We start from the raw sequence: 18296 nt of genomic DNA, 5'->3' as shown, positions 1-18296 counted from the left end.
CCTAAAAAAAAAAAAATGAAGCTAACAGAACGAAGATGCAGAGAGAAGATGCAAAAGATTTTTGCAAAGGGCTTTTTGGCCATGTGTACAGGGCCTCCCACCTATACATTATATGTGAAACACACACATTCACCTTCTGTAAGGGGAGTTGCATGCATTTAAAAATCCTTATTTTGGTATTTGACAAAGCCAGGTATCACCACCCCTACAACAATCCCCCACCCAAAGAAACAGACAATCCTATATCATGCTTGCATGGCCAAAATAATGAAAAGGCAGTGATAGAAGAGCCTTATAACTCTGAATTCAGCTAAGATCGGCTTCTTTAAACTGATTGTTAACATTCATACAATATTGACTCTGAACAAAACAGAATTCAGTGAGAGCAGTCAGCTTGCAAGATACCCCCCTGCACCTCATGGGCGCCTAACTGCATCTTTGGCTATTATTCCAGCTCACAACAATGGATGATTAACAAAGTGAGTAGCGAAGCACAGTCACTTGCAAATGCCTCCTCCAGGAAGAGTGGTGAATTACACAACAGACGTTCACACTTGGTAGACAAGCAAGCATGTTATTGTGTTACTGTGTGTATATACTCTCACTAGGGTTAGTTTAGGGCACGCAGTCAACACAGGTGACTACAGATTAGCACGGAGGCATGTTAGCGGAGTTTAAAAAAATAATGGCCCTGAAGATCACGTTAAATGGATCCCTAATGACATATACATCAAAATAGTTTCAGACATTAGAGGTGAGATGGCTTATTGACAAATAGCTTTAGGTCTAAACTAATGAAATGTGTAACTCAAGCCCTTTGGAACAAATAGAACACAGGGAGGACAATACACCAGGGCCAAGGTTTTCAGATGTATAGGATCTTACTGACCAGCATCTCTCAATATCAGTCCACTTCAGTGTGGTGAGTGCTCAAAGGTGCAGCACTGGGATGGATGCGTTCCTGCAGTTGCTGCTGATACACTGGTTGTGGTCATACCAGAGCAACCCCAAAAGGAGAGCCGTGTTTGCAAAGGCATGTAACACCAAACACATTTCACTTTTAAACGAAACTCCAGCAATCCCAGGGCCATGAAGCAAAAAGCAGCAGGTGGAAGAGGAAAAATTCTCCCCACCTTTTCTCAATCAATCAGTAAAGTTCAGCAGTAGAGGAAGCTGATTGAGATGATGCACCTCTAAGTAATTCCAACAGACCCCTCCCCCTGTTCTTCACAGCAACTGATGAATAGCAGGGAGTTAGTCAGGAGAAGTAATACAGGAGAGCTCCTGTAGATGGCCAGTACAGACCCTCTCTCCTGGGATATGTCTGCACATGACTAACCCAAGAATTATCTGAGAGATTTATTGAAGGATTTTGTCCCATTAGGTTAGTAGCTAAAAGGGCACCTCCAGCCGCTTAGCCTTGATAGCCTGACCCAACCCCACAGTGCATTGGTCTTACTCAGCTTGAAGTTTGAGGCCACTTTCTGCAGGAGGCTGCAGCACCACTGCATCTTTGGGAAGCACTCCCTAAGCAGGCCTACAGCCTGGCGCTCTGGGACTCTCCAGTCACAAGGAATGCAGGCTTCCAAGCCAGGGACAGAACATTCTCCTTGAGATTGAAATAGACACCAGCAGCTTGGCTAGGATGAGGGAGAAGCCTTTCAAGGGCATTGGGAACACAGAGGTGGGATGTTAAATGGCCCCTTTCAAATGCTGTGAGGCGAGCATGGACAAACAAACTTCTTCCCCCTTGAAGGAAAGGAAAGTTACTTAGCAGCCCTATTGCCTTACAGTTCATAGTGCCCAGGACAGGTGCTGACACAGATAGTCTATTTCTATCTGTGCTGCCCACATAGAAAACTTTCCTCTTGCTGCTACACAGGATTTTCCTAATCACAGTTTCCAATTCTCTAGCAGTATCTGCCAGACATCCTGTACTACTAACTTAGCAAAGTAATACCTTCACGCTAGGTTAGAATCCAGGAAAGGAGGAGGAAAGAGGGAGGTAGATGCAATTCTGCATGGCAGTAAAGCCAAAGCCCCCTGTGGCCTACAGACACACTTGGTAACAGTGATGAATGTGGGAATTTTGGTAGTATTTTTTATTTCTATGAGCACCTCAGTTTCTCTCTGGGCTTTGTATTGCTATGCACTAAGTGCAAAGGGAAGGGGCAAGGTATTGGAATCTTGCAATGGCCGGTCTGGATATCAGTGCCATTAAACTGAATAAAGTCTACACCCATGAATGGAGGAGCCAGAAGACACAAAGGAAACCCCAATGGCCAGGACATTGACTTGTAGCCACCAACATTCTTCTCACCTCCCCTGCAGGCAAACTGGCCCCATACTGGAGATCAGAGGGGAAAGGCATCACATGCTGTGTTAAGAGCTGTGCTCTCCCCTGGGATGGGGACAAAGAAGAAGAAGAGAAAGGAAGCAGAGTTGGCTTCTACAGCAGCATGACTCAGGGAGCTGACGCTCATGTCTGAACTCTGTCTTAACCTTTGCTTCTTGATGCTGACCTATGGACTTTCAGATGCTGTATGCCAGGGGACTTGGCTTGGAGTTGCTACAAATATCTATCAAAGCACTGCTCCCTCCAGGGGTGAACAACAAGCCTCCCACAGGAGCCTAGCTCAGCTGGACTTGTTGCAGGAAGCCACAGAAAAATAGGAATCCCCGGCCCCCAAAGGCCCTGTCTCAGAGGATATGGGCCTTTCCCTGTGGAACTGTTTGGATCCTGGGGAGTTACCCCTTCAGCCCCCAAGGGGCTGGTTACACGCTGGGGCAGACACCAAACCTTGCAGATCCATGACCGTGACAACCTGCTGCTGGGATTTTGAAGGCGAGCCAAAGCTGGTCACAACTCAAATCCACCCTGAAGCTCTTGGGGTCTCCCTCCCTCTGACCCCCATAATGGATCAGATTAGAGACTGATCATTGCCTACCCAGGGTGTAAATTTAGGGCAGATTTAGCATTAGCTAAGGAAACAGTCTTCACTGAAGCCTCTACAGGCACTGGCCCTGCGGGACAGACTGGAAATTTTAGGTTAGAAAATGGGCACTCTAAACTTTTGCCAGAGCCATCATCCTTGGAAGAAGGTTGGGATCAAGCAAAATAGTTCCTGGAACTGAAATCCCTAGCAAAGAAATACAAATTAACACTAAACTGAGTATCTATTATGGAACTAGGGTTAGCTGGAGGAGGAAGCAAACTGCACCTTGTCGTTAGAGGCTGAGGGATGAGGAGGAGTTCCGGCGTATGTGTATGCAGCCTTAGTTCCTTCCAATCTGCCCTGCACCTTTCCATGGCACAACAGAAAGCCTGCATTAACAGGCTGGAGAATTCTGGCTTGGTGTGGAATGTGTAGATACAGTTCAGGAGTGGTGATCTGTATTAACAATACTTGAGAGAATCCCAAGCTTCTCACTGGAGTGCTTTCCATGGACCCTAATGAGGGCTCCCCACCAGCTTTCATGTAGTCTCTACCTAGTAGGTGTATTATTGTCTTTTAGCCCAAGTTATACTCATTTCTACACTGTATTTCTCTTCCTTGTTGGTATTTAGACCTTTCAAATACTTCCTAGTAGCCATCCTATTCCCCTGCCTTCCCATAGCTTGTGGCAAACAACGTTCGTTCTTTCAGTCTTTTCTCACAACTCACTACCCACAACACCTTATTCCTCCAGTTTGACCCATAGGCTACACCTACACTTGGGAGCTGAGTTTGCGACACCCAACACACACAGTTGTACTCAAGCTACCCTGCTAAAAATAGCATAGCCAGGATAGAAGAGGTGTCGGTTCAGACTAGCTGTCCTGAAGACATCCCCAACAGGATCCCCTGGCTCTGTACCTGGGCAGCCAGCCTGAGCCGCAGCCTGTGCTACCCCGGTACACTGCTATTTTAAGTGCACTAGCTTGAGCAGAGCCAGTGTGGGTTCATCTACGCAAGCTGAGAATCACACACCCAGCTCCAAGTGTTGACAGTCACAATGTTGGCACAAAAAGCTCTTCAGGGTACTCCAACAGGAATGTGGTCTTTCAATTTTGTATCACCCAAGCAGAAGTTTGGGTTTCATATTAAGGAGCGGCCTGTGGAACTTAAGATGCTAACCTAGTCAAACACACCAACTGGAACCTATCAGGCTGGGATGGCAGCTGTGTAATGGAGGGGGACCATGTCTTGTTTTGGTAAATTACAGAGTGAGCAGATACAATTACAGAGTCTTACCAAAATGTGCATTTCTAATGCTAATTATAAACAACCCCAGACTGTAAATTTGCTTTAAAAAATGGCAAAAACAAATGTACATTAAATAATTCTCCACCATAACTTCTGACCACCAAAAGTGTAAGCAGCATATACTCCGCTGTCCTCACCATTTTAAAAATAAGCACCATAGGTGGGAGAGAGGAGAAGGGAAGCAGTAAAAAGCAGGCTGTCTGTCTCACACAGTTTATTTAACAATAGGTAATAAGAAATCAATTTTAACAGTCTATACAGTGATCGAAAGTTCGTATTTATAAGTAATCAACCTTAATTGCATGATTTACAACATTTGAGGGTTTTTTGCTTTCTATTTTCAAGTTTTACAGAAAGTGGAAGAGGGTGGGGAAAGGGGGGAGAGAGAGAGAGAAAGCAAGCATAAAGAAGAAACCCCAGGGACTTTTCTCAGGTTAAAATCATCCTCTCGGAATTGTTTCTTACCCTCTTTTTTATTTTTTTTCCTTTGTTAGATGTAAAAATAACAAAAAAATTCTTTCAAGAAAACAGAAACCACAATATATATACTACATCCATTTGGCAGCTGCCCCTGTGTATTTGCAAAAATGTTGTACAAATTATTTTAATACTTGAAGTTTTTTTTTAAGCTCAGACTCTTGTATAGAAAATTCTTGGAGGACAAAAGTAGACTTCAGGAGGGGACTGGGTTATTTAATATTTTTACATTTTTTCAAAGAATTGACATCTTTCCAACCAAAGAGGAAAAAACTGGTATTTATTTTTAATATATATTTATATATATGTAATGTATTTTTAAAGCAACATTAACCCCTTTTGTCCTCCGGTTTTAGGAAATGTTCTCCTGTGGGTTTTTTGCAGTGATGAAGAAAAACCAGAATAGGGAAAATGTTAACCATCTGCCTCAGTAAATAATAACTATCAATATTACATATTTTCATTAATTTAAAAAAAAAATAAAACCTATTGGAGGCATGAGAAGGGGGCCAATTTAGTCAGCGGCCAAAAGACCACCCTTTTCCCCTCCACCTCCCAACGCACGCATGCGAGGAAAAACAAGAAAAAGGACTGGTTATGATTCCAGCCATAACAAAAATATATTCTTTGTATTCTATTGTCCCTCAGGTTTATTTTGTTGGTTTCTTGTTTTTAAAACCACAAACTACTGCTGCAGAGTTCGGATGTGTTCCAGGGAAAAATGTTGTTTTAGCTAAGAAAGATTCAAAAAAATTTGTCTTCAGTACAAAAAGTCTTGAGAAAATAAGTTTTTTTTTTTGCTCCCAAAATGCTACAATGTGTCTAGTGTATGTCTAGTGTACTCTGTGAAAGGTTTGAATTCAAGTCTGAGTTATCGGAGCTGAGCCCCAGTTCCGTGGCGCTTGTACCATGGAGGCCTGCCATGCCTGGATTGCCAGCAAGCTGAGAAAGCATTGCACTCTGGTCCGGGCTGGCAAAGTGCCCCTGATCCATGGGGTTAGCCTGGGCAGCTACCAGTCCTGGATGTGGGGAGCTGGTCTGCGGAGAGACATGGTGTGGAGAAGGTTGAGGTTGCATCCGAGGGGAAGGGCTGGAATGGGGGGGCTGGGACTGGGGTCGTGGTGAGGGTACAGGCTGTGGAGAGCGCACTTGATTGGTGAGCGATGAAGGGATCTGCTGGCCCTGTAAGTGTGGGGACTGGGCCTGACTGGGGAGCATGTGCTGTTGGGGGCTCATAGGGTTGGGCTGAGCTGGGGATCCCATTTGCTGCTGAAGTAGCCTCTGCTGGAAAGCCTGCTGCAAACTGGCTCCTGTCTCTGCACTCATTGCCTGTGGAAGCTGGCTCATTTGTCCCATAGTTCCTTGCTGCATCTGTTGCATATGATGCTGCATCCTTTGCTGTTGCTGCTGCTGCTGCTGCTGCGCATAACCGACACCCTGGGGCTGCTGAAACTGATTATGGTTGGCCATCCCGGGCCCCAACCCCGGGCCTGCTCCTTGCTGCTGCTGCTGCTGATGGCGCTGCTGCTCCATCATCTGCTGCCGTCTCATTAGAAGATCCCGGAATTGCGGAGACATCCCAGAGTGATTCATGTTCATCGGCTGTGCCTGAGGGTTCATCCCACCCATGGCCTGCTGAGGCTGCTGCTGCTGCGTCTGTTGGGGCATGCTGGGCCTTTGGACCCCGGCCTGCATGGGGTTCATATTTTGCATGGCTGGGTTTGGGTGCACCCCTCCTTGCTGCCCTTGCATGGCTGGCTGTGGTTGAAGCCCTGGCTGCCCCTGTGGCATTCCAGGCTGCCCTGGCATACCTTGTGGATTTTGAGACACTGCATACTTGGCGGCCCTCTGCTTGATGAAAGCAGCCAGTAGCTGAGGGTTGGAGTGGAGAATGTTAAGCACCTGCTGCTGCTGCATGGGGGAGCTGGGAGACCTGAGAGTCCGCAGTAAGTTTTGTAAGGCTGCCTGGGGCAGAGATGCTGGTTTTGGCTGAGGCGCACCAGGAACCTGACCCATTCCTGGCTGAGGCGCCATGTTCATAGGCTGCCCTGGCTGGGCTACTGACATCATGGATGGTCTCTGCATTCCTGGCTGGAGCTGCTGTGGTTGGGGTAACCCACTCTGGGCCCAGGGTGGCTGCTGCTGGATTCCTGCTGGCCCCATCCCTTGGTCTATGTGACCGCCAGGCCCTCTGGCCATCTGGGGAGGGTTCATCCCCATTGGTGGCATCGGATTCAGTTGGGGCATCTGGTGCTGAATTGGCCTTTGGAAAATCTGAACTTGTGCCATCTGACGCTGAGTCTCTGCTGCTCGCTGGATCTGCATGGCCATCTCTACTGCAGCTGGAGGAGGACCCTGGACTGGTGGCTGAGCAGTCTGAGGTGGAGTTGGAGGAGTTATCTGGCCACCTGCTTTGCCCTGGGACACAGCACCAGGGGGTTGAGTTCTCGGCATGGTGTAGGGCGGCATAGTATTGGGAGGTGCAGGTTGGGGTTGCGAGGCAGGCTGGGGTGGTGGCTGGGGTTGTGGGGTCTGTGGTGTTGGGGGTTGCTGGCCTGTTGGAGTTGTTGGTGTGGCTGGTGTTGGTGAAGGCAATCCTTGCTGCTGACCTACCACACCGGTCCTCTGCATGCTTGCCATCCTCCTTCGGAGCATCTGGGCCTGCTGCAGACGGTGCTGAAGTTGCTGTTGGCGAAGCTTGTGTTTAATGTTGAGGCAAAAGGGCACCGGGCACTTGTTCTCCTGGCAGTGCTTAGCATGGTAGCAGCAAAGAGCAATGAGCTGTTTGCAAATAGGGCACCCTCCGTTGGTCTTGCGCTTGCAGCCTTTGGTGTGTTGGACAACTCGTTTCATCTTCTGACAGGATGGCAGTGAACAGTTGGCATTACGACACTGGCAGGCATGGACAAGGGACTGGATACAGCGCTGGATGCTCAGGCGGCGGGAGTCACCAGGGCTCTGGGTGGTTGCAGTCTGCTGGTTGTTGCTCTCATCATCTAGGCCAAGGCCCAATTTCTCCATCTTGTGGTCGTGGTTTTTAGTGTTATAACAGGTGATGCACAGGTCGTAATCCTGGAAACAGACAACATTTTGAAAATTAAACAGATGTCTACATAACCTGGCATAATAAATATACAAATGGGGTCATGTCACTCAAGGGATATGGACTGTGACTGGGGGAGGGGGAAAAATTGGCCTTTGTTGATTATAAAGCCAGAAGGGACCATTGTGATCATCTAGTCTGACCTCTTGTGTAACACAGGACATACCACTTCCCTGGATTAATGTCTATTCAACTAGACCACTATTTTTAGGAAAACATAGTCTTGATTTCAAAGTTTGCTGTGATGGAGGATCCATCACAACCCATGCTAAACTGTTCCAATGGCTAATTACTGTCACTTAAATTGGCATCTTATTTCTAGTGAAGATTTCTCTAGCTTCAACTTCCAGGCATTGGATCTCATATCTTTGCCTGCTAAATTGAAGGGCACTCTCATCACATTTCTGTTCTCCACATAGGTAGCTCTAGACTGATCAAGTCACCCCTTAAACATCTTTTTGTTAAGCTCAATAAACTGAGCTGCTTGTAAGCATATTTTCCAATCTTTTATTCATTCTTGTGGCTCTTCTCTGTACCCGCTCCAATATATCACTTTCCTTCTTGAATTGTGGATGGTAGAACTGAATACAATATTCCAGCAGCCCCACCAGTGCCAAAGAGAATAAAACTCCCTCTGCTTCATATTCCCATTTATACATCCAAGGGTCACACTAGCTCTTTTGACCACAGCATCGCACTGGGAGCTGATGTTCAGATGATTATCCACCACGATGCCCAAGTCTTTTTCAGAGTGATTGCTTCCCAAGATAGTCCCCTATGACCAGTGACCTGTGTTGGCCATTATTTACCACTCTCCCAGTCTTTGGATCATCTGAAAAATATCACTAATAATTTTATATTTTCCTTTCAGGTAATTTATAATGTCCTCTGTGCCCAGGTATTGGCAGAAGTCCAAACAAGTAACAGTGAAAAGTGTGTGGGCAAAACAATATCTGACATTTATACAGACCAATAGCCATGGCTTGGAAAACCTGTTTGCCCTGAGCCAGTAGAAATCTCACCTGACCAAGTGGGGTCAGGGGACCACTGGCTCCTTCCCCAGAAGGAAGGAGAAGCTCAGGGAACAGAGTAGCCACTCATCTGCTTGCTCTTCTTCAAAAGAGGAGTGGGGCACAATAGTGCCACTTCTTTAAGAAGGGGAGAGGGAGGAGCAGATTGCTTTTCCCAGTGAGCAAGGGGAGCACAAAGCAGAGGGGCCACATGGAGAACAGATGGGAGGTAAAGGGGCTTTGAAATTCTGAGGAGGACAGAAGTCCTGCCAAATGGTAGGGGGCCTGGTATTCCTAAAATTAGTTAAGAAAAGAAAACTACCAGAATTCACTAACTCAAGAACCCAGAATTTGGTTATTTAGGTGTATGTGGGAGGCAGAATGTCAAATTATATTTGCAGTTTCTCAGAACTGAATTTAGGGCACAGTCAGTTTACTGGTGGAGGAGTGAAGATTTAAATGAAATAGGCGTGGTTAAAGTGATTGTAGCCTTTGGGGGCATACAGCAGCACAGCTACTTTTCACTCAGGCTAGCACACTTAACATCCCCCATTTCAAACTGTCACAATGTAGACTGGACAGACATTGCTATGAATGTAGGTTTAGAAGTGACTTAAGGTGTTTTTTCCCCGCTAGCTCTGGGCACCAAGGTTAAGGAGACTCTTCACCTAATCAGGCATACCTCACAGACAGTGCAGTGCCATCTGGTCTCTACATGATGCTTGCATTCATTGCAGGTGTAAACAAAGCGGTCCTGGCTCTGGGTATGCAGCTCCACTAGCATGCACATGGTTGACCACTGAGCTCTTCGTAGTGAGGAGAACTCCAGGTGCTTGTCTCTAGCAAGGGTGAGGAAGGCATCACGCCCGTCCATCAAGTCACATGGAATGAGTGGGTCAGGCTCAACAATGGGAGGCAGGGAGTTCGCTGCAGGGCCAGCGATGAGACGGATCACAAAGAAGACCTGAAAAGTAAAGCAGAAGTTAAAATCAGCAGTTGACCAAGAGGCCATCAACCTTAACTACATGATAAATGTCATTTCATGACTACTGATGTTAGCATGCTGTGATGGGTGGGATGGCTTCGCATCAAGCAGACAACTTGCATGGGTCATGAAGGAATTTCCACTTCTGCACATATAACACTACATAATTCACCAAGTGCACTATGGCCCCTCCCCCGCTTTCCTCTGATGCGAATACTGACCACTGAACTAAATGGACCAATGGTCCAATCTGGCACAGCAAAGACTTTTACTTATGAAAGTTCTCTACACAGCACAACTGTGATCTGTATTTATTCCCATAGCCCTGATGGGAAAGCGTCTAGATGGGGATTCCATCTACAAATACGTACTCTTACTAAATTCTATATTCAGTGTTTGTGCACTTGGCTGTTCAAACAGTAGATACTTCTCAATCCAACGGCTTTTACCTCTTTGTGCTTCTCCATAGTGGCATACAGCTTCTGGGAGAGATCGTTGGAGACATTGGGCATGCCAGGCTTCTTCTTATTGCCACGACTTAAGCTGCTCTTGTTTTTACTTGTCTTCTTATTATTCTTCTTTTTGGCATTTTTGCTGTCTCCCTTACTCACCTGCCAGAGAAGCCAATAACTTTGAATTTGTAGAATAATAAGAGGCATTTAGGTGCCTCTGACAATTATTTAAAAAGACAGTAAATCCGTATATCAAAATTTAAAGCACTTTATTAGGCTAGCACCTCCAGTCATTGGAGAACTATAAGAAAAGCTTTCACAATTTACTAAGAAGCTAGGAAAATGTTCTTACCAACTGTCCTGGAAGTCTGAATTAATTTGATCAGAGTCATTCCAAAGATGCCAGAGTGGCAATATAACCATCTAAAAAGTATTTGAAGAGTGTAAACACCCAAAAGAGATATTTGTTTAGGTTGGACTGAAGGGGTAAAACAGAGAAAAGGGATAAAATTAATCAAAGACGGCCAATCAGAAAAAGGTTTCTCCAATGGTGAGCTCTATTAGATTGTGGAATCATCTCCATGGAATGTAACAAACAATCTTGATACATTTAAAGCTGGAGAAGTCACTGAAGAACACATAAGGAATGATAGTGCACTGTCCAGAGACCTGGGGAAGGAGTAGACAGTTCAAGTGACTTTAAGGACTCTCTCATTTCTGTTATCTTCCCACCAACAAAGCCTCCCTAACCACTTATTCCGGCTTAACTCATCTCCCTAGACTGCCTCCAACAGAGGTTTATACCAAGTTTTGTCTTTATGTCCAAGAAATGGGATTTACTCCCACTCTGATCTTGATTAACATGTGTATGTGAGGATAATGGAAGCTGCAAGGGGTGACAATTTCAATTGAAACTGACAAAAGTCAGTTTCATTTCAGTCTAGTGTGATCACAGCTCACTAATGAGTAGTCATGCCTTCTAGTCCCTTTTGTAGATGCTTTTTATGTACTTTATGTGAGAAATTGGGTATGGGAATACAGACTTTAAACTTTATTTCTTCAGTGGGTTTTATTCTGATAAACTTTAAAGTAACTTTGTCAAGATGAAAATTTCCAAAAAGAAGCTATTTGATATAATCCCCAATTCCTAAATAAAGATTACTAAACTGTCTTGTTTGCAAGAAGAAAGGTGAGATCTGGCCCTAAGATATTCACACTTATTTGGTGCTGAACCTTCCATAAACTGCTGGCATAATGCCATCTCAAGACCCTTTCACGTGGACAAAGCCATGTCAGCTTCTTTAGAAGTGTATTTGATATTTTTGGTGGTGTCGGGATGTTCCCTGAATGAAAAAACTGCACACTTAAAAAAAAATGGCTGGTTTCAGCAATACTCACTCTCTCTCTTCCCTCCCCCCGATGCTAGCCAAAAAGATGACCTAACTCAAACACAATCATATCAAGCAGCATGGCTTCAAGGGAAGACTCATCTGCTTTGTCCAAAGGCCTTGGAGGAAGGTGCTGCAAGGCGGCATAGGAATACCATAATAATTAAGGGTAAGACTGAGAAGTCTTGCCTTTAGAATCAGCAAGCCACCTGAGGAAAGGCTAAAGTTCTAGAATCCCAAGACTGATCACCTCTGGGGGAGGACGTCACAACATCAACAAATATGCCAGGCTTTGGCCAGTCTACCTGTATGTGAAAAAGCCTGCTAGCAAGCAGCACTGTCAGCAACATCGCTGTCTGGCCCCATGACTGCAGTTCCCGCTTCTATTTCTGAAGAGCCTAGAATACTACGCAAACCCTCCGTTATCTTAAGTATCTTTTCCCTTTTTCTATTTTTGTCTTTTACTTTTATTAGCTGGGAGACATCCCAGCCTTTTTCATTCTTTAATTTTAGGGTGTAAAAAAGTAGCTAAGTACATGAGCATCAGTCAAGTCGACCCTGGGAAGCTGCCAGAAAGTAAGTTCCACAGGCTTAAATAACCCTACAACAAAGTCTCAAAAATACTCATGAAAGCAACTTCAGTCTTCCGAGTCCTAAGCAATTTAAAACTGACAGCTGTAAACTAGGGTATGTAAACTGCTAAGTCAGGGTTGTCAGACTTCTGCTTATCAAAGTATTCTGTAGAGACCTGTATTTTAGTTGCTTTTTTTTTTTTTTTTTGAAGGGGGGGGGTGGGAGGGAGGGAGGGAGGATTAGCTACTACTAATTGAATTGAACTGAACTAAGAGAATTGAAATCTAAAGAGGAAGATTTTATTTGGTTGTGGTTTAGAAATTATACAATTTGTTTTCAGTATCAAATATTTAACCAGATCCAAGTTCAGACTGACTAAACCTTGGTAAAATTCTTAGTTGGTGTTTATAACTGAACTGACAGCCACCTCTGTAGATCCCTTCTTTGGATTTATAAGGACTAATTATTTGTTGAATTAATCTGATAATTTGACTAATTTGATCATTTAATTCAAATCTACTAACTTGTTGATTTAGCCTTGATTGATCTTTTTGCTTTAGCCTTAGTTTCAGTGATATGCTTTCTTGATTTTCATAGCTTCAAAAAACCAACCCAAACAAGGATCCAGAATATCCTGGGTGGATATTAGCTGGTCAAGTTAAACCCTGATCTCCCTCAATTGATCTTAGACTCTCTCAACTTTTAGACCATCTTTGTTAGAGATTGAAAGACTACATAACCGCAGAAATTCACGACTGGAATGTTAAATGAATGGTTATAATCTATTCAGGAAGAACTGAATGGGCAAAAGGGGAGAAGGAGGGGCACCCTATGTTGAAAATGGCATTACCTGTTTCTGAGTCACTCATAACTCGGACAGAAGTGATCCTGAATGCTCATACATCAATATCCTAACAGATAAAGCACACGTGGGGTATCAGCTGGTGTCTTCTACAGATCACCAAATCACACTAGGGAACAGGATGACTGCCTCCTTATCTACCTCTCTATGATCTGTAGGGGGGCGGAAAAAAACTGATCATGGGGGACTTCAATTTGAGTGACATATGCTGGAGGTCTTATGCTGCGAGTACTAAAAACATCCTTGGAATTTCAAAACATCATAGATATCAATTTCCAAACTCAAAAATGTTGCAAGCCGACCTGGGCGAATTATTTATTAGACCTCGTCTTAACAGAAAAAGAGGAATTGATCACAGAACTAAAAAATAATGGTAGCTTAGGTATAAGTGATCATGACTTGATCCCATTTATAATATGCAAGCAGAATAAAGGCCAGACCAGTTTTTATATATCTATATATCTATCTATATATATCTATCTATATCTAGATCTATATCTATATAGATATATATATATAGATATATATATATTATATCTATCTCTCTCTCTCACACACACACGGTGCTGATTTCACAAAGTTGAACACAATTATGAGCCAACTCAGCTGGGAGGAAGAATTTAATCTGAAAAATGTGAATGACAGTTCAGAATCATTTAAGAACACCTTACTAGATGCATAGAAAGCCACAATTCCACAATCGAGGAACAAGGCTGTACTGCGTAAAAAACCGATCTGATTGAGAGAGGAAATGAAGGCAGCTGTAAAAAATATATAACAAACGGAAGGAAGGGAAAGGTGATAGAAATGAATATATATCAGAAGTTAGGAATTGTTGAAAATTGATAAGGGAAGCCAAGGGGCACAAGGAGAAATCTATGGCCAGCAGAGATAAGGACAATAAGGACTTGTAAAAATGTTTTAGGGACAAAGAATCCGGACAATGATATTGGTCCATTACTAGATGGAAATGGTAGAATCATTAAGAATAATGCAGAAATGTCAGAAGTATTCTTTCCATTCCACTAGTACCTCTCGAGGATGTTAAACAGGAGCTACTGAAGTGAGACATTTTAAAATCAGCAGGTCCCGATAACTTGCATCCAAGAGTTTTAAAAGAGCTGGCTGAGGAGCTCGATAGACTATTAATGACGTTCTTCAATAAGGCCTGGAGCACTGGGGAAGTTTAGAAGAAAGTTAATGCTGTGCCAATTTTTAAGAAGGGTAAACAGGATGATCCGGGTAATCACAGGCCTGTCAGGCTGACATCAATCCCAGGCAAGATAATGGAGTGGCTGATAATTAGTAAAGAATTAAAAGAAGGTAATGTAACAAATGCAATTCAACATGGGTTTATGGAAAAACAGATCTTGTCAAACTTGGTATATTTTTTATGGGATTACAACTCTGGTTGATAAAGATAGTAGTGTTGACGTAATAAACTGCTGCAAGGCATTTGACTTGGTAACATGACATTTTGATTCAAAAACTACGACAAATTAACATGGCACACATTAAATGGATTAAAAACTGGATAAATGACAGGTCTCCAAATATAACTAAACAGGGAATCATCATCTAGCAGGTGCATTTTCGGTGGGGTCCTGCAGGGACTGTTATTGGCCCTACGCTATTTAACATTTTTATCAATGACCTTGACGAAAACATGAAATCATCACTGATAAAATTTGCAGATGACAAAAACTGGGAACAGGTCAATGATTCAGAGCGATCTGGATTACTTGATAAACTGGGCACCAGCAAACAATATGCATTTTAATATGGCTAAATGTATACATCTAGGAATAAAGAATGTAGGTAATATTTAAAGGGTTGGGGACTCTATCCTGTGAAGCAATGACTGAAAAAGATTTGAGGGTCATGGTGGATAATGAACATGAGCTCCCAGTGCAACACTGCAGCCAAAAGAGCAAATGCAAGCCTGGGATGCATAAACAGGGGAATCTTGAGTAGAGTAGAGAGGTTATTTTACCTCTGTATTTGGCACTGGGTGCGACTGCTGCTGGAATACTGTGTCCAGTTCTGGTGTCCACAATTCAAGAAGAATCTTGATAAATTGGAGAGGGTTCAGAGAAGAGCCACGAGAATGATTAAAGGATTAGAAAACATGCCTTATATAGTGATAGACTCAAGGAGCTCAATCTATTTAGCTTAACAAAGAAAAGGTTAAGGGGGTGACTTGATTACAGCCTATAGTATTTACATGGGGAACAAATATTTAATAATGGGCTCTTCACTCTCGTAGAGGAAGATGTAACATGATCCAATGACTGGAAGTTGAAGCCAGACAAATTCAGACTTGAAACAAGGTGTAATTAACCATTGGAACAATTTACCAAGGATTGTGGTGGATTCTCCATCACTGACAATTTTTAAATCAAGATTGGATATTTTTCTAAAAGATCTGCTCTGGGAATTATTTTAGGGAAGTTCTATGGCCTGGGTTATATAGGAAGTCAGACTAGATGACCAGAGTCATCCCGTCTGGCCTTGCAATCTATGAAAAACGTCAGTCATGGACTCACTGTTACGCTCATTCTGCACTACACAGCACTCTCATAGCAATTAAGACAAACCAAGGCTAAAGTCCAGTGACACAATGTGTCCACCTGAATCTGAAGATAAACTGGCTGAGAATAGTTTCTAAGGCTCCCACACAATGATTTTCTGGCTCCCAATTAAGTAGAATGATAGCAAGAATTCAACTTACAGGTAGGGAAACAGGAGGGGGAAATGGGCACCATCTGGGAAAGCGGGAGAGCTGAGTCTCAAAATAAACATGCATTTTAGATAAGCCTAAAGACAGTTATTACCACCCCCAAATGGAAGTTTTAAGCCTTAACAACATTTAATTCTGCACCAGGGACCTAGGGAAACTAAGTGAAGATATAAGAAAAGATGGAGAAATATCATGAAGAGTTAGGTAAAAGGAGTCTCCTTACATCCGTGCTCTCATTACTAGTGTTCTCTTCTCTCTTCCGCTCTTCCTCCTCTTGTTCTAGTTCCTTAATGCTCTCCTCCAGCACGTTGGGCCAGAAGTCCCCTTCAAAGTAAGGCAGCTCTTTTGCACTTGTTAGACGATCTTCTGTTGCCTGCTTAAAAATATCCTACAAAAACATACAAACCCGGTTATAGCTATCATAACTATCCAAATGAACCAGGGCACCCTATTCTCAGACACAGCAAAAAAAGCACTGAAGACATCAGCAAAAAAGCACTGAAGATACATTTAGTGGTGCTTCAATTATGGATAGTTTGGGCCGATGATTCAGGCATTTAGTCCCTACAGGGAAAAAAACCCATTAGTAGCTCAGTAGACTGCTAGCCAGTCACTACAAGCCCCACATTTATTAGATAGAGCAGCAATATCCCAACACTTCCTACAGCCCTTGATCTCAAGTCAACATAAACCTACAGACTTTAGGTCCTTCTAACTCCATCAGCAGCCCAACCCTTTATGTTGTTTTTTTTTTTTTTTTTAAATCGCTAAAATATCCCCAAAAGATTAACTCTGTTCTTCATACTGACAGTCCCATATTGGCTGTTGTTCTCTAGTATTCTCATGGCCTGTATCTTTGATTTTCTATTTCTTTGGGAGCAAAGGAAGGTGTGACATTACCGCATACCTCTTTTACTAAAATGGCTTCAAAAGATGCGTGGTTTAGATAGGATTTACTTATTTTAACCCCAGACTGCTAAATACTCAATCCAGTTCTAAAACACAAGTTAATGCCTTACAAATTTCTTTGAATAATCCTACATTGTAGGGCAAGCAGTGGGAAGAGAACCAAAAGAGACTGCTCATGAAATCCTACTGAATCTAATTTACATTTAACCAACCTTGTAGTCATGGACAATGCGCTCCGACACAGATTTGTCCAGCATCTTTTTATACCATTCTTGCAGTCGCTTGGGCTTGGGTATCTTCTGGTCAGGAGGATGGCAATGGAAAATATAGTCATCTCCTTCACTAGGCGGGCAGGCCCAGATATGTCCAGTTGTATATCTATCGTTGTAAAAAACATCAATACATCAGGATGCTAATGTGTATCACTAGGGTCTTCTATTCCTTTCAGCCACAAGGTGGAGCCAGCACAAAGCCTGCTGGTATTACAAGATGGACAACTACTGCAATCCTCTTCCTGATCTAAATTCTAGAGCTGTCACTATATATAAGCAATGGATACTGTTAATAAAAACACTGAGTTGTATTCTGATTGGCACATGCATACAATATAGCCATGCATATTTTTACTAATTAATGCACAGCCCTATTCGGTGCAGCAAAAATGCCATTTCCACCCCATCTACAGGTAAAATCACTAAAGCCTGACATACGCTTGCAACTGTCATCTGCCAACTGCATTACAATTAGATGAGAGAAGTGTAAATTCTCAGAGCAAAGAAACGGAACATTTCAACACTAGGAGCCAGGATTTTCCTTCCCCAGCAAGACAGATGAGCTGCCTACCAGCAGATGAGATCCAAAAACTAACTTGTCTTCTGAAACCTACTTTACTTTCCCAGCATTGATTCCTTTCCCTCTGCCTTCAAGCCCAATTAAAGGAAGAAAATTCCTCTATACCTGGGAGTTCTCCCAAGTATATTTCCTCTATAGCTCCTAGGGAGCATGTCTTTCAGTACCATAAAACCTGAAATCATCTAGAAAGTAATAACTGTGAAACGCTATAGGACCACAAAGCCAAATTTGCCCTCAGTTCCTTTCCCTCTATTGGTAATTTGAAAGATTCCCAAAACCAGGGAAAGGAGAGTAGACAATATGCTCAGAATTCCAGTTATAAGTACTCTTCCTCGCTTCACTGAGAACAGCCTCTGCAGATCCCCCATCGGACTCTAGGGCCTTGTCTTCACAACCACTTAAGTCAATGTAAGTTACATCGCTCCAGGGTGTGAAAAAGCCACTCCCCAGCGACGTAACTTACATAGATTTAAGGTGGTGTCTACACTGTGCTATGTCGGTGGGAGATGCTCTTCGCCGACATAGCTTCCACTTCTCGTTGAGGTGGATTAATTACATTGACAGGAGAGCATGCTCTCATTAATGTGTGCGTCTTCACCAGATGTGCTAAATCGCACTGGTGCCGATTTAGCATGGTAGTGAAGACAAGCCTTAGGAAACTTAGCTAGCAGCAGTCCTCCCCTCCCCAAAATGAGCAC

At 43.4% G+C, this 18296-nt stretch overlaps 1 protein-coding gene across 3 annotated transcripts in view; it reads right to left on the bottom strand.

The window, feature by feature from the left end:
• Positions 1 to 4444: 4444 nt before the first annotated feature.
• Positions 4445 to 18296, bottom strand: part of EP300 (EP300 lysine acetyltransferase) — a 132863-nt gene continuing 119011 nt past the window's right edge. For 2 of the 3 annotated variants that reach the window (XM_077830522.1, XM_077830530.1), the window contains exons 27-32: positions 16959 to 17124; positions 16061 to 16225; positions 15091 to 15165; positions 10272 to 10433; positions 9520 to 9801; positions 4445 to 7796 (exon numbers count right to left, since the gene is read on the bottom strand). In XM_077830522.1, the coding sequence (XP_077686648.1) occupies positions 5547 to 7796; positions 9520 to 9801; positions 10272 to 10433; positions 15091 to 15165; positions 16061 to 16225; positions 16959 to 17124 (3100 nt within the window). In that variant the 3' untranslated portion in view covers positions 4445 to 5546. The remainder of the gene's footprint in view (positions 7797 to 9519; positions 9802 to 10271; positions 10434 to 15090; positions 15166 to 16060; positions 16226 to 16958; positions 17125 to 18296) is intronic. The other variant, XM_077830540.1, reaches the window with a different exon arrangement.

Source organism: Eretmochelys imbricata, chromosome 1, assembly GCF_965152235.1.
Source record: "Eretmochelys imbricata isolate rEreImb1 chromosome 1, rEreImb1.hap1, whole genome shotgun sequence".
Lineage (NCBI taxonomy): Eukaryota > Metazoa > Chordata > Testudines > Cheloniidae > Eretmochelys > Eretmochelys imbricata.
The sequence above is the reverse complement of the archived record's forward strand: the minus strand, read 5'-3'. Positions and strand labels throughout refer to the sequence as shown.